General features: G+C 38.2%; 1 protein-coding gene across 2 annotated transcripts; it reads right to left on the bottom strand.

Moving 5' to 3' along the window:
- Positions 1–2,040: 2,040 nt before the first annotated feature.
- LOC105428982 (uncharacterized) lies at positions 2,041–13,519 on the bottom strand. 2 transcript variants are annotated; one of them, XM_025218697.2, is made up of 5 exons: positions 13,128–13,519; positions 9,233–9,335; positions 9,076–9,161; positions 7,827–7,931; positions 2,041–6,590 (listed from the first exon to the last, which is right to left on the bottom strand). In XM_025218697.2, the coding sequence occupies exons 1-5, from the start codon at positions 13,156–13,158 to the stop codon at positions 2,626–2,628; spliced, it is 4,290 nt and encodes a 1,429-aa protein (XP_025074482.2). In that variant the 5' UTR covers positions 13,159–13,519; the 3' UTR covers positions 2,041–2,625. The 2 variants fall into 2 exon arrangements, with proteins under 2 accessions (XP_025074482.2, XP_088940821.1); XM_089084695.1 differs by having other exon boundaries at positions 9,106–9,161.
- Positions 13,520–15,549: the final 2,030 nt, after the last annotated feature.

Below are 15,549 nucleotides of genomic sequence, written 5' to 3'. Positions count from 1 at the left end.
TCTATGAAATATGTTCAATGTTTGTCAAAGCTCACTTTTAAAAATGAATTAATTTATGTTACAATATTTTGATGTTTTATCTAAATATGTAAATTTATTGGCTCAACTATAAAATTATAAAAATAGTATATTATGTGATGTAAATAAATTGTATTAAAAATACTAAAAATAATTTTATATTTAAATAATTGAAAACAATATAAATGAAATTGAAATATCTCATTGATATCTTATTATAGTGATAATAAGAAATTGTAAATTTAATTTAAGAACCAAAAAAATATGTCGTTCTTATACGTGACGTCACATCAGTTCACATGACGTCACGCGCCGGCGCGGCGGCATATCGCGCTACGCACGGTCTTCTTGCCGCGCCATATTTGTTCGCGCCGTACTCTGGATCGGACGCTCCGTATTTCTCGCGTTTCCGAAATTCGAATTATACACGAATATGATGTCTAGAGTGCCAAATGTGGGAATGCGTAATTATTTTATTACATAAATGACTGTATAATATATAAAGAGAATCATATTAATTCATGAAACGCAACGATCGCGTTCTTATTATATCGTAACAGAATGAAATCTGGCGCGCATATTCGTTCGAACAAAGGCTGCGTTCCGATATTCACTGCCAGTACTGAAAATATATGGTAGATCACGTATATTGTAGATTTTTAGTACTGGCAGTGAATATCGGAATGCAACCAAAATGTGTTACTCGCGCAGTAATACAACGAGAATATCGAAAAAAACATGATGTAGTATCGTACAATATTAATTCATTCATTAGATATGAAATTTTCAAATCGAATTGAGATTTTTCGTTTTAATTTTATGTACATATTTACGCGTACGGTAATTCAAACAGTTCTTGTTGTTGTTTTTACTACGTCGAGTTCACATGACGTCACGTGCCGGCGCGGCGGCGTATCGTACTACGCATAGTCTTGCGGCGTTATATTTATTCACACAGTGTTTTGGATCGGACGCGTTGTATTTCTCGCGTTTTCAAAATTTACATTGAACGTAAATACGATGTCTAGAGTGCCGAATGTAGAAATAGGTAATTATTTTGTTACATAAATGGATGTATAATATACAAAGAGAATCGTATTAATTCATGAAATGCGACAGTCGCGTACTTAACAAAATGAAATTTCGCGTGCATATTTTCGCGCGCGTATTCTCGATACTGCTGGCGTATCGCGGTCTTCTTGTTGTGCCATATTTGTTCGCGCTATGCTTCGAATTGAACGCTCCAGATTTTTTGCGTTTCCGAAATTCAAATTGCACGCAGATACGGTGTCTAAACTGCCGAATGTGGAAACGGACGGATTGTTCTATTGCGTAAATAATAATATAGTGAATAAATATTATCTCGTTCGTTTATAAATTGCTACTTAATACAACTTTAGTATCTGTTGCGTTACGACAAGTTGAATTCTCTCGCGCCTGTGGTTCGCATTATTCGCGTAATATCGGGAGTGCCGAATAAAATGTCGGGCGATCGTGTATGTGTATGTGGTTCGAGAAGAAAAGCGGTCACTGGAATTTCAACGGGAAGCTGAAATTTGGCTGAGAATTGGTGAGTGAATTAATTACTGGCAGAATTGGTGAGTGAATTAATTATTTTTATATATTTCTGCGATTTAGAATAAAATATATTTTATAAAATTTGGTATTTAATATATGTAAAAAGCATTATATTATGTAAAGAATTATAGTATAATGAGACTGTGAGTATATTATACTTTTCTTTCTTATTAAACTTTTCTTATTAAACTTGTATTTTTATCGAATTTTATTTTGTTATAATATGTTAAAAATTTATGTAAAATATATTTTATATGTACTTCCATATTTAAGTTGTTATTATATTTTTTAATGTTAAATTATAATATATAAAAATAATAAATATAAAAAAATTTTTAATGTACATGTAAAGAAAAGAGGACCGCCATTTAAAATTAGCGGAGGTGGTGGAGGGCCTCTACAAATTTATCAATTTTTGTACTTTAAAAAAAACGTGCTAGAACATGAAGTTATTATTTATTTTTTATTTGTTATTTTTATTACATTACACAAAGCGCATGCTTCACGCGCGTTATTTATTTTTTAATATTATATATTTTTATATAAAATATTTACATCTTATATTATGTAACTTCGTCACTAAAATCTCACATAAGTAATAATATTAATATTTGACAATAATTATGCTTCGCTAATATGAAGTGAGCAAAGCGAAAAAACTAATCAACTTCGGGGAAAGCGTCAATGCTTAAAGTCTTACACGATTTTTTTATGAATTAAATGATTAATGATTAATATACGCACGAAAGGTTATTGCATGTCTACAACTATTTATTTGAAAAATAACGTAACATTTATTTCCGAGGCTCTATATTTAAATATGTATAAACAAGTTTTATTTTATTAATTTTCGTTTTTTTTTATAACACAAAATTGAGCTTAACGGCTTTATATCGATCAACATCAAGAAGATCGTCATTATAATTGATCAATGTTGGAAAAATGATCCTCACAAAGACATCCCAGGGACTTTCAAAAGTTCATAATATTTCATATTTTTCCGAGATCACTTAAATATCTTTTGAATTCTCATTGCTCAGCTTCCAAAGTCTCGTTTTTGAGAACTCTGTCTTGAACGATGTTGGTTTCGTTTTTAGCACTTTCAACAGTATGGTCGTCGATCAATCCTTCAAGAACTGCTTGTACATATTCCTCGCGACCTTCGTCAGTATCGAGGGAAAATCCTAGAGAAGGAACGAATTCGGTCTCCACGATAGTCTTCGTGGATTCCGTTGTAGTCGTTGTAGTCGTTTTTTGCGTCATTGTAACAAATTTGAAATTTTCTTCTTCATTTGCGCTTCCTTCTTCAGTTTCACTTTCTTCTTCAATTTCGCTTTGTTCTCTAGTTTCGTTTCCTTCTTCGGCGGTATGTTTGCTGTCTTCTATCGGTAAACCGGACTCGAAATCCAAACTCCTCTGCACCTGCGGCAAATCAAAGACGGGCAGTCTACGAATCGAATCATCACGGTAAAGAGGCTGCCCAAGGTTTTCGGTCAATTGTTCCAAAATTTCCTCCTTTTGAAGCGGTCGAGCAATCCCGCTTTTCGATTTCGATTGACTCGTCTTTTGTTCCACGGTATTGTTAAAGTTGATTCTCGATGAAACATCAGGAGGTTTGAAATCAAGATCAATAGAGATTTTCGAAGTATCATCTAGAGAAGATATCTCGGAATCTTCAGTTCCAAACGGCGTTCCGGCTTGTAAGTGATCCGACAATGGACTCGCTGTAGTGATTGATGATTCATCGAGACGTAGGTTTCGTGACGTTTTTGATTCAGCGAACGTAGCGGGTGTCTTGAACGTATCGAAGGTAGATGCCTTGAAATTCTCGTTCTTGTACGGCGTTCTATCTTGCAAATGATCCAATCGTGAATTCGTTGTAACGTACGACGGTTTATCGAGGTCCAGATTAAACGAATCCTTCAATTCTATGCTCCTTAAGTCTTTCGTTGAAAACGGTCGCGGCAGTCGATCTAATTTCAACAACTCCGCCATCAGTTGGAGAAGACCCACCATGCTCACGTTTGAGTCTGATTGCTCATTTTGATTAATCGTATCCTTATCGACAGTGTGGAAACTGTTGTTATTTGAATTGTTTAGAGAAGTGTGACTAGTGTCGGGAAATTTCGGTGTCTGCAAAATACTAGCGACTTCTGTTTCTGGTTCCACAGACTTGATAATTTCGAAATCACCGAGTTCGTCGTTCAAAAAGGAAGATTGTTGGTGTCGAGCAATCAACCGGCTGATAAAATCGTCCGCGGTCGTCTCTAGATCATCTTTTTTTACCGTAAAGGATATTTCATATGGAGAATCATGTTTATCAATTGCTTCCTCGATCTGTTTTAAAGATTCTGGACGGTTCGAATGCAATAGACTCTTCGCTGTCGTTTCCACTATCTTTTCCACGTCATCTTTAGGATTTGTAACCTGTAACACATCTCTCGGCGTAACTGTCTTTAATTCTTCTGTATCGTTACTATTTACGTTACTATTAACATTACTAATAATCGAAGATTTCACAGAAATTTCAGTAGAAGTTTGATATTCTTTAGGAAGAGGTGTCATCGATTCTTCCGATGATCTCAGACTCTTTGTGCTACTTGAAAAAGTCGATTGTTCTGGGATCTTCGTAGTCACTTTCGTATTAATCGAAACAATCCTGTCTTTTACACTCGGTGGAGAAACTGTAATTTTGGGAGTGGCAGAACTTGTCTCGCAGCGTCCCTCTTGTTTATCAGAGCTTGAAGAATGGCAGGATGATTTGGAATTTCCTTTCAATTTCTCTTGAGTCTTGATGGCATCTCTGATAGTGAATTGAAATCCCGTGTTAAACCGGGCCAAGAATTCCGTTTCGCTGTCGTTGTTCTTCAAGGTTGTCGAAGAACTTTGCGTTCTTCGCGAATCCGCAGGTTCGGTATGATCGAATTGCTCTGTGTATGGACGTTCATCCGGCGGAACGAAGTCACCGAAACTATCATTGTAGTCCACAATTGGCGGAACGATATCGGTCACGGGAACATCAACGATTGTTCGATCATGCCACGTAGAAATCAGCCACGGAATGGACGTGGATGCTTCAGTGACTACCGGAGCAGTCGAGTGAACACCTAAGTTAGGCGTGATATTTTCGTCTGCGTAATCAATCAACGACTGTTCTTCAACGTTCTCGTCGTAGATCGGCGACTGATCCTCATTAGTTTTGGGAAGTGTACTGGTAAATTGTGGAATCTCCGTGGTCGTTGTAGTAGGACTCCAAGAAATCTTGGAATTTTCGTCGATCGTTGTATAGCGCGTTCCTTCAAGGACGTTAATGAGAAAAGGTTCTAGCGGAGGCTTTAAAAATTGTGCTGGTTGAGGAACTTCGAAGCTAAGCTTTAGTCTCGGCACAGCTTCGTCGTTGAAGCTGGAGATCGAACCGGTTGGCGATGAGTTCTGGTCCATAGCTGTATAGCTGTCGTTAGATGAAGAACGAACAGTAATTTTTTCAGAAATCTCATCACTAGTAGTATTTATTACAAGTATCGTAGTCATCGATACCATCGACGCTTGCACGTCATCAGCATTCTTTTGTTGCCAATTTCTTAGCAACGGAGTTGTCCTGTCACCAAAACTTCTCGTTGTCGAGCTCGAGATATCCTTATAATCTTCCGTTGAACGATCATTGCTCGTCTCATTGAAGGCTTCTGACTTCTTCAGAATATCCGCTGAATTCACGTCACCTGCTTTCTCGTAAGATCCCGAGGAATGATTGAAAACTGTCTGCGACGAGATAGGCTCGGCCAAATCTTTTCGCTTATCCTTTGACACCTGATGTATAGGATTTTGACTCTGAACAATAATTCTATCCGGTGGATTATTTAATGCTCGAGCAATTCCGATGCTATCTTCTACTTCAATAACTTCCGAGCTATCTTCGCTATCACTTTGGATTATTGGCCTGTCATTCTGCTGCCTAAATACTTCGTCTTCGTCAATCGCGTCAGTTACGTTGATCCTGAAACTCGTTTCTGATGTCTCCTCGACATCAAGATGCACTTTGTCATTCTTGGAGCGTGCATTGTCGCCTTCCTGATCGTTTTTATCCGTTCGCGATGACGAGACGTTCTCCGATTTCTTCAGGCCGCCGTGTCCCGTTTCACTCTCTCTCAAATCAATCTTTCTCATGTCATCATCTTGATGAATAATCGTAGGTGAGGTTACCAGGCTTTTGCTTTGCGCGTAAAGGTGATCGGAGCTATCTACCATCAGATCCAGCTTGCTATAGGCCAAGGTGGAAGGTCGATAGGTCGTCGGAACTGTAGGCGAGTACAATCTTCTAGTGGTAGTGGTAACGGTGGGAACAGTAGGCGCGTAGGATGCCTGTAACCGATCAGTGAATCCATCGGGTCTGCGATAGTGATTCTGGAACACATTATCGCCGGGTCGATCCTGATAATCATGTCGAATGATAGGGGACGCGTGATAAGGTGATCGCCCTTTGTTTTCAAGGCGAAGTTTGCTTTGATACGCAGTACTCGTCTTCTTCTGCGGATAATGAAGATCATAGTTGAGAATTTGTCGCGCGTCTTGATGAGGATAATCCTCGAATCCACTCGGCAGATCGTTCCCGGTCGTTTCGACCGCGGCATAATTCGTGATTCTGCGGAATCCGGGCGTGTAGTCCATCACGATCCTGCCACCGAGGGCGGAATAGTCAATGATTCTGGCACCGCTGTCGGGGTCCACCAGACCGTCCTTAGTGACATCCTCCGCAGAGGTCTGTAGACTGATCATCGCGTATGCGTTGCGGATCATCTCATCGTCGTCAATTTGATAATTATTGCGGTTTACTTCGAGATATCTTCTAGTGGAGGCACAGTCCACCTTGGTCCACCAATCGCATGTCAGCAGCTTCTGACTGAAAGTTGAGCCGATCGGGCACAAAAAGGAGGACACCAACACGTCGTGACACACGTGGAAAACCTGACAGCCAGCCGCTTCGTCGGCATAGTAACCTGTTGGGCAATCACGCAAACGGATCTTTGAATTATAATTCTTGTTCACATTCCTTGGCATTTAGAGAATAACATATGTTTATAATATTCTATTAAAAATCATTAAAAAATTATATCACGAATTGTCGTAATATAATTTCTTAAAAATTAAAGGAATTGTACATTTTAAAATATTATTATAAAATCGACAACAATAAAATTATCTTTTTTTATAAATAGTTACGAATATTTCGTCGCTTTTCGAGCTTTGCTGTGCGTGAACTTGACAAGCCGATTATCCGTGTCCTTTAATATTTTTAATATTATTATTAATATAAATAACTAAATAACTTAATAAATATTAGTACAAATAATTTTTGCGAGATGTATATGATCATGTAAAAACAATTTAGAAGCAAAATTGCAAGCACGTTTTTTCAAACATTAAACAGGACAAATATAATATTCAATATTTTTTGTAATATTAAAAATGAATTGTAATAAATAGATAAGCAAATGGTACTTAAATTATGATTATACGATAAAGGTTTTATAAATTTTCTCACGCGAGGATTAGAAATTTATTATGTATAATATAATAAACACATACAGTTCGTAACGTTTATGTAATAATTCTAATTGTATTGGTGTGCAGTGTTCTTTTTATGTACTTCATCTTTCTCTCTGTGAATTATCTAACATCTGCGGTCAGCGTCTGAAACACTGAGTTTCAACAACATCAGATCACAGAATGTATACATCATGTTTATTGCAATTTTGTGCAAAAATTTCAGTTTTTGAATTCCCTCTTCTCTGTGGTACTGCTTAATTGATCTCTTCTGCATTCTTTTTCTAATCGAGCAATTTCGTCATTCTAGATTTATATGATATTCGAAATATGTCATACATACGTCGACCATATAATTATTGATCACTAATTTCAATCAGACATCTATATATGCAATTATTTACTTAGACTGAATTTTTTTAAGTTATCGCATTATTTATTTTTCTTTAATATCAATCATTTTTCGGAATTAATTTTGTGATAAGTTTAAAAAATATATCAAACATATATATTACGTAATGTGAACTGGGAATTTTGCATTTTCTCGAAATAAAGAAAGAAACGATGATTTCATGTACGCAGAATAGAAATGCTACGTTTAATAAAATTATAGATGTCATAATGCATAATAATAAGCGAAATAGCATACAACTATGAATTGGCTATATAATTTATTCATGTATATTTACCACGTGAACGTCCTTCACACGTGAATCCTGTCTGAGGTAATGTCGTGTAGGCGGGATAATCGATGCCTGGCTCACCTGGGACATTTTTTCTGATGTCAGATAAATCTGAAAACGAAAGAAAAAGTGAAAAGTAGCAGATCCATTATATCATATAGCAAATCGAATATGCCATTTAAGAACTATTTTTAATTGGATGAGCTATCTAAAAATGAATATCCTGATATGTTCATCTTCAATATCTTTATAAAATCAAAAGATCCGCACAATTTTAACGAATCATTCTTTGACATTTTGTGTTCTTTATAAATTGATAAATTTAAATAAATATAAATTTGATAAATTTAAATAAAAGTATATAAAAGTCAAGCAAGTATTTTAATATCTTTCGTTCGATAATCATCACATTGAAATTTGAAGGTATATAAATGTATATAAATGAATTTGAAGACTTAATTGCTATATAATCAATTACAAAGGAAAAAACGTGTCGTTAAACACGTGTATCGAGTCTCATCCATCGTCGGATGCTAATCGCAAGGTCGCAGAAAATAGGCCGCGATGATCGCGTTGTATCTGTGATATTTAAATCTTCGCAGTTATCGCGCGTGCTCACACAGATAACTTCTCATAATTTGCTGCGTCCGTCCGTATAATCAGTAAAGTTTTTCATGACCTATAGTTTTTTATATATAAACGTCGTAGCGCCTTTCACGCGAGTGACGGTTCGTTGGGAACGACGCGAATTAATAGCTGTTCACACGTGTTTATTTGTATTTACAGCGACAGCTAACGAGACATTTCCACTGTCTCTCTCTGAAACGCGAAATAATTTTACGGTAGCAAAAAGTTTCGAGTTATGATTTCCATAAAATTGCCAGCTGCGACATCGACAAGCTTCTTGTAATTATCACCGCGACATCGATTTTCCTTTCGTCGCGTAGGTTTAATTGAAAGTTAACCGCCCCGCGCAACGAGAATCCGCACGTCGCGGTGCAAGGGAAAGATAATTACGTAATGCATAAATGAATAAGGCGGTATTTATTTTAGTTGAAACTATGAGAGACTGTCAGAAGATAGTTACAAAAGAAAGGAATTCAATTGAAGAAGATGCAGACATGCAGAAATAACATTTCTTCAAAGTTACAAAATTATGAAAGTTATATGAGAGAAAGATGTCTAAGGTTTTAAAAATTGCTAGATTCGTAAAATTTAAAAATATTAGGAATCGAACAGACGACAAATAGCTCACCCGTTATATGATCGTACGGATCGTACTGACCTCCCGCGGATCCATAACTGTCGAATGCGCCATCCTCGTTCGGGTCGAAGTATTTCCTGCAAGGACAAACGGTTTAATTAAGTCGCATAATCGAATTCACGTGCGGAAGATATTTCTTAACGAGTACCTTCCTCTAGTTCCATCGATCGCTCTGCGTGACAGGAAACTCCTCCTAGGAATTTCATGTTCAAGACTCTGCTGAATGATGCACAAGACCGCCGTCACGAGACCTGTGCACGAGAACGAGAATTCTATTAATCGCATAAATTGTGAGGCAACCGTGCAAGAAAATTTCACACAGTAATAAAAAGAATCTCAATTTTTGTACAGTAATATTTTTAATTAAAATATTTTTAATCAAAAAATCATGTTATTGTACAAAAATTTAAGATTTTCTCCACTTATTCCCAAGTATAAGTATTACACTAACTACTTTAAGTAGTCTTGCAATTTAAACATATTATCACTGTCGTGTATTATATTAAATTTACGAAATGTAAAATATAATATTTAATTTTGACCAATCAATAATTTTATATTAAGATTAAGAAAGACATTGGATATGTAAAACGTTTCTGTATTCGAACAATAAGTCTATGATTTACAATTACGCGATTCATCTTTGCGAAGCTTCGCTTAGCCGCGCTGTGATCACTGAATATCGCTCAATTTCGATTTCATAATCGAAGGAGCGTGAAAGGTCGCTCGGGACAGAACATCTCCTACGATTGGGCTTTTGAGGCCATGCTAAAATCCGCCCCTACGCTCTACAATCGATTAAGCAAGGTAACTCTTAATCTGCGATTGACCATGAACGAACAGTCGTCGTCACGACTACGGCTCGGCAGTTGACCCCGAGAAGCTCGAATCTTCCACGAGGATTACGCGAGAGAGGTTTTATCGCAGTCCCTCCGCGTGATTTATCGCGTCGGAACAGTTCGATTCTCTCTCTCATAATTCATATTCGCGCTTAGCATGAGCGAGGCGCATCTTCTGCCGCATTATCATAACGCGACGTTTCTCGGCAAGATCGTTCCCTTGAAAAGGCACCTCGGTAGATGTGTTCAGTGGCATTTCGAAAAGCGCAGCTCGAGATAATTGTCATCGCATTATATAACGCGCGGTTATATAATTATACAACATTATTTAATATTGTGCAATACAGCACGATAATATATTTTGAGGGCTCTTGCTCTGCATCGTTTAAGTGACGCCAATGAAAGTTACGTTTCTCTGCGATGTACAACTATATTTTCTCAATATTCTTCCTCATATATATCGATAAAAGCACAATATCAAAAAAATTGGTAAGCGAAGTCTATTGAAATTATTTAGATTAGAATTGTTTGCCAAAAATTGAGACACTGTATATATGTATAATAAAAAATACTATAAATATTTATTTAAAATTATATCGTCATTATATCAACAAACTTGCAATTTAATTTGACGAGTTGCAGTCAAGGTATTAGTTGCAAAGCGTACTTTAATAATGTATTATTATATGTTTGCTATATAAAACTATCGAGGGTTCGATGTCCATAATTTTGTTGTCATTATCTCTAACAGTCAACATGTGAAATCTTTCGAAAGGCCGACAGGCCGACAATATCCACTTTATAAAGTGATGTTCTTAAACGCACGTGCTCTCTCTCTCTCTCTCTCTCTCTCTCTCTCTCTCTCTCTCTCTCTCTCTCTCTCTCTCTCTCTTGTGGCTGCCATTTTCAATGGCATTAAAAGGACGCAAAGGCCATGTGGAATGAGCACGACGAAGACCGGTGGTCGTGATAGAGCGGGTTTATTCGGTGTTACAAATCGCTCGATTCGCGAGAAATCGCCCGTGAATTATTTTCCACCTGACTCATCGCGAAATTAATGATCAGACAGTACAAAAGATATGCACGCAGAACGATGCGACCTCCGAGAGAAAATGTCGAGTAATTTGCGATTGCGGCAGAACGAGAGTAATTAGTGGCGCCAATTTCCGGCGGCGAAAGTGTCCTCGCAAACAACGCTCTTTTTAATATTCGCGTCACTGAGACCCAAGACAAATCGGATTTCACGGTGCCACTTAAACCAGCTGTCCTGAACAGTCAATTCAGCTGGTCGCTGGCAGTTTGACTTTTTGCATATCGAACACCCGCAAATAAGATACTTTAAATTTAGAATTCGGATAGTTCAGAATAGATGCAAAAAATGACGGTAAAAATATTTTTCTCAATAAAATTTCAATCCATTTCTCCTACCTCTTTGAAATTCTATACGTATTTTAATTTTATAAAAATGTATTATTTTTTTATCATGTACAATTCAGCTTTAAACAACAAAAAATTTAATTTTTTATTACTTATTTTTGTGACATCTTATTGAAATATTGACAAAAGCAAAAGATATTGAATTATATTAATATCTTAATAGAAATATCGATCGTAATATAATTTCGCATTTTTCAAAAAAATATTCTGAGTCAGGAAATTTCCAGAAATTCGGAATGGAAAGTTTTATTAAACATCAACAGTCAACATATCCATATTATATCATTGTCCGTTACGAGTTACACGATCGCTAATGTCAAATCAAAGAGCCATATGTTTCACACGCGAGCAATAAAATTTTCCATGGCAATTGTTGCAATTTACACGGCGCATTTGTAAATTACACGTGTCGGACTGTCGAAATCGTGACAAAAAATGTAATAATTCCGATACATGTAATACCTCGGGGTCATAAAATGATTTAATTTATGAGCGTATTACTTCAACGTCTTCTTTCCAGCATCGCGTGAACGTCGTCTCGGAGTTTGAATGGACCATCGCGGTGAAATGCGGATAAGTGATCTTTTCTTAATTATAATTGGATCGCGCTCACCGATGATTGATTAGGCTTGCTACCGATGAGAAGACGCTTGAAAGATCGCGCGTTGCGTAATATTTGCGACTGTAACGGATAGAGAAGAGGAAAGTGAAGACCTTCATAAATTAAGTTCTTCATAAATCGTTTTATTACGATTTTAGTTTTCCCTGAAGATTAACTTCAAACCACAGCGCCAGGTAAAATATATTTTCAGCAACTAATATTTTTTTCCTTTTTATGCATACATTAACACGCACAATGAATAATGCATAATGCAAATAAAAAAATTTTAAATAGAAATTGCAAATTGAAGTTGCGAACACACGCTAAAATCTATTACTTCAATCGCTAACTTAAGTACATAATTAAGATGATTATCTTAAAGAAACTGCCAGAAACAATTCTTTTATCTTTTTCTTTCACGAGTTTCTAAAGACTCATATTTTTATAATTAATGTTCATGCTTCTAATTAACTGTGCTTGAGTATCTAGCACAGAGACAATCTAATCTGAATCGATTGGAATTAATAATTCAGTTATCTTCCAATAATTTTAATAATTAATATTTGAGATAACAAACTATGTGTTTAAAAATTATGAACGTAATATATCTATTTAATAAAATATTTAATGAATTATTAAGATGAGTAGATTATCAAGATTTCTATTTAACGATCAAATAATCTCTTTTTTTTTTTTTCATTGGCTTATCATTTCGTAAATAAAAGACGCTGAAAATATTATACGAAGAGTAAAAGTCTTACGTCAGAATTTCATATCATGACTCTCGGAACGTCGGAACTTTTTACGTATTCGACCCATCCCCGATGTCGAGTCATCGGGTTCCCACCGAGATAATTGACTCACGATCCTCGGCGCGCGCTTTCGTTACTACTACTTTACCGCTGCTGTCCGTACTGTGATCGGCATGTCGTTAAAAAATTATTCAATCGTGATCGTTGAAAGCCGCTCGATTAACATACGCCACAGCCGGATTGTCTTACCTGTCCGCGGCTGTGAGCTAACACGCTTGATCAAAATAAACGAGAGACGAGATACGCGCACTATCACTCGTGTGATCGGCGCGCGATAGCTGATCGCGAGGCACGCCGATCCCTCGAGTCTCCCCACGGTTTCCCGCACGTTCGACACGTGCGTTCGACACTTACTACACAGAGTACGCAGGCCAATTTTCGGCATTTTGCTCGGTGTCGCATGGGCGTCGTGCGGCGGACCGGGGCCCCGGGTTACGCTCGTCCACGTTCCGCGAAAAGAGACAGCACTGCGCACCTCGACGCGATCACGTCGACTCGGCTCAGCTCTCGACGGGCTCTTCCTCTCGACCGGGGCTCGTCCGTCGCCGCGTCTCCTCGCCGGCCGGCGCGGTAGGGATCCCTGAGATCGTGGGACCTCTTACCTTTCTTCTCGCGGGGGCCCTCTCACCTGCGCCTATCTACGAACGGCCGGGCCATCCCCCGCGCGCGACGAGGAATTCCGCGCGGGTCGCGCCTCTCGCCGGAATCTCTCCTCCGTGCGTGGAGGATCCAGCATCCTCCCTTCTCTGTGCCGCGCGGATGAGTTAATAGCCGCGCTCCTCCCCCGCCCGCCCCCTCCCATCGGTGCGGATTAGATTTTCCTTGTTACCAGGCAGCCGAGCATCTGCCTAGTTAAGCCAATTAAGAAGATACGAGTATCCCGGAGGCTCCGATGGCTCGACCATTGACTGTTAACCGAGGATCTCTTTGATCGGACGATCGTTAGACGAGTATTCAGGCACTCGGCAAATAATTGCTCGTCCGATTACTTAAAATTGTAGGTAATATGTAAATGTATGGGCAATTCTCATCATCTTACGACTCGCGGAATGTTGAAGTCGTCGATCCCTGAGATGCCATAGAAAGCGACGTTATACCACGATCCATCCATCCGTGGAGGGATTAAATCCGATATGCTCGGAGGGCTACGTGTAATCGAAGTAAGGCGACGCATTATATAAGTTCGATGACATTGCCACGGTTTGCGGCGTACACACGTGACCGTTTTCGCCTTTTGCATAACCGGCGATCTCCTCTCTCCCACCTCCGAGCTTTCCTCTCGAGCAGCACTCGAGTGACCAGCTGCGGTAAGTCATACGCCATTTTCACCTGGTGCGTGCGATTTTTCGAGGCCGCAGGTCGCCTCTCGCTCGTACGAGCGTTATAAGCCAGGTCGGCGATCGGTATCTTAATTAAGAGCGAACGCTTACCCGACCCCTCGGAGCGAAATTTTTTGTTTAATTAAATTTTTTTAAAAGGCAAAAGGGAGGGGCGATTGCGTGGCAAACCGCAGGCTATTACGTTAAAATTAGAGCCTACTTTCGTCGACATGCGCGGTATATTACAAGATATTGCGGACAAGATCAGATGTACGAGACACGCGGGATTATTGTTGTTCTGAACTTTGTCATTAAAGATCTTGAACTTATGCGTTTCATTGTGAATACGCTTAAAGAATACACCCCTAAAATAACCCTGCTGCAAATATTTTAAATATTTTAAAATTAGATATCACTAAATCGTTATTTCCATTGATCTCAAGTTTGATCAAGTTACGAAACAAAGAGTGTACGAGCATTAATTTATTTTAATTTGATTTAAATTAACTTAAATATAAGGTTATTAAAAAAAAAGATAATAATTTTTTTCTAATAGCTTTCGTGGTGGCACATTCCGCTTCATTTACATATTTCGAATACGATGCGTGAATCCGTAATGGAGCATAAATCCGTGCCTGTCGCGGAACGTTACGTGAAGCCGGTCAGTGGGTACGCATCGCATTCTACGAGTACGTAACAGCGGCGGGATGCTGCGGACGATGCTCGTACTCGCTCTCGTCCCTTTCGCCGCTTCTCATCCTCGTCGGACGTTACAACAACGGCAAGCGCAACTATTTACGACGCCGTTACCGCGCTTTCATGCAGAACGGTACCGTTCGCGCGAGTTGCGTTCGCTCTAATGGCGAACGACGACAGGCAAAAAGGTTTATCGAGTGTCTTGCGTCACTTTGCTCTCGCTGTACACATTAATCGCGCAGTATTCCGAAAACGCAGTAGCCCATCCATTAAGTGTCAATTCATTTTCCTCGAAGATAGATTTTCGTGATTTTTTTTTTTTTTTTTTCACAAAAACTTTGACTGGTCGCACAATAATTTTTTGCCTCTACACGAATAATTATAATTAAAAGTTTAAACTTATTATGTTATTACTTAATATAAAATTGAGATATGTTTAAAGTGTCTTAACGGTTCTTCTAATTTAATTTAATTATTAAATTTATTTGAGTCAAATACAAGATATATCGTTGGAACGCTAATTATCATCATGCATTACAAACCGAGCACTCGGAAAAGAAGAAAAGATCCATATTAGAAAGATCCATTCATGTAAGCTCGAGTCCTTTATGCTATCGAGAAAAGTCCATACAAAGATATAGATCACGCAGGACATCGTGTTGTGACATTAACAGAATTGCAATCGAAGAGGTCGATTATGACGAGGTAGTTAGGTGGATAGCCGTGTATAATACTCGACGAGTATTAAGCCGCGGGAAACA

This window comes from Pogonomyrmex barbatus, unplaced genomic scaffold, assembly GCF_055798465.1.
Source record: "Pogonomyrmex barbatus isolate J1 unplaced genomic scaffold, ASM5579846v1 scaffold9, whole genome shotgun sequence".
In the NCBI taxonomy this organism is placed as follows: domain Eukaryota; kingdom Metazoa; phylum Arthropoda; class Insecta; order Hymenoptera; family Formicidae; genus Pogonomyrmex; species Pogonomyrmex barbatus.
Note: the sequence above shows the minus strand (reverse complement) of the source record. Positions and strands in the feature narration are given on the sequence as shown.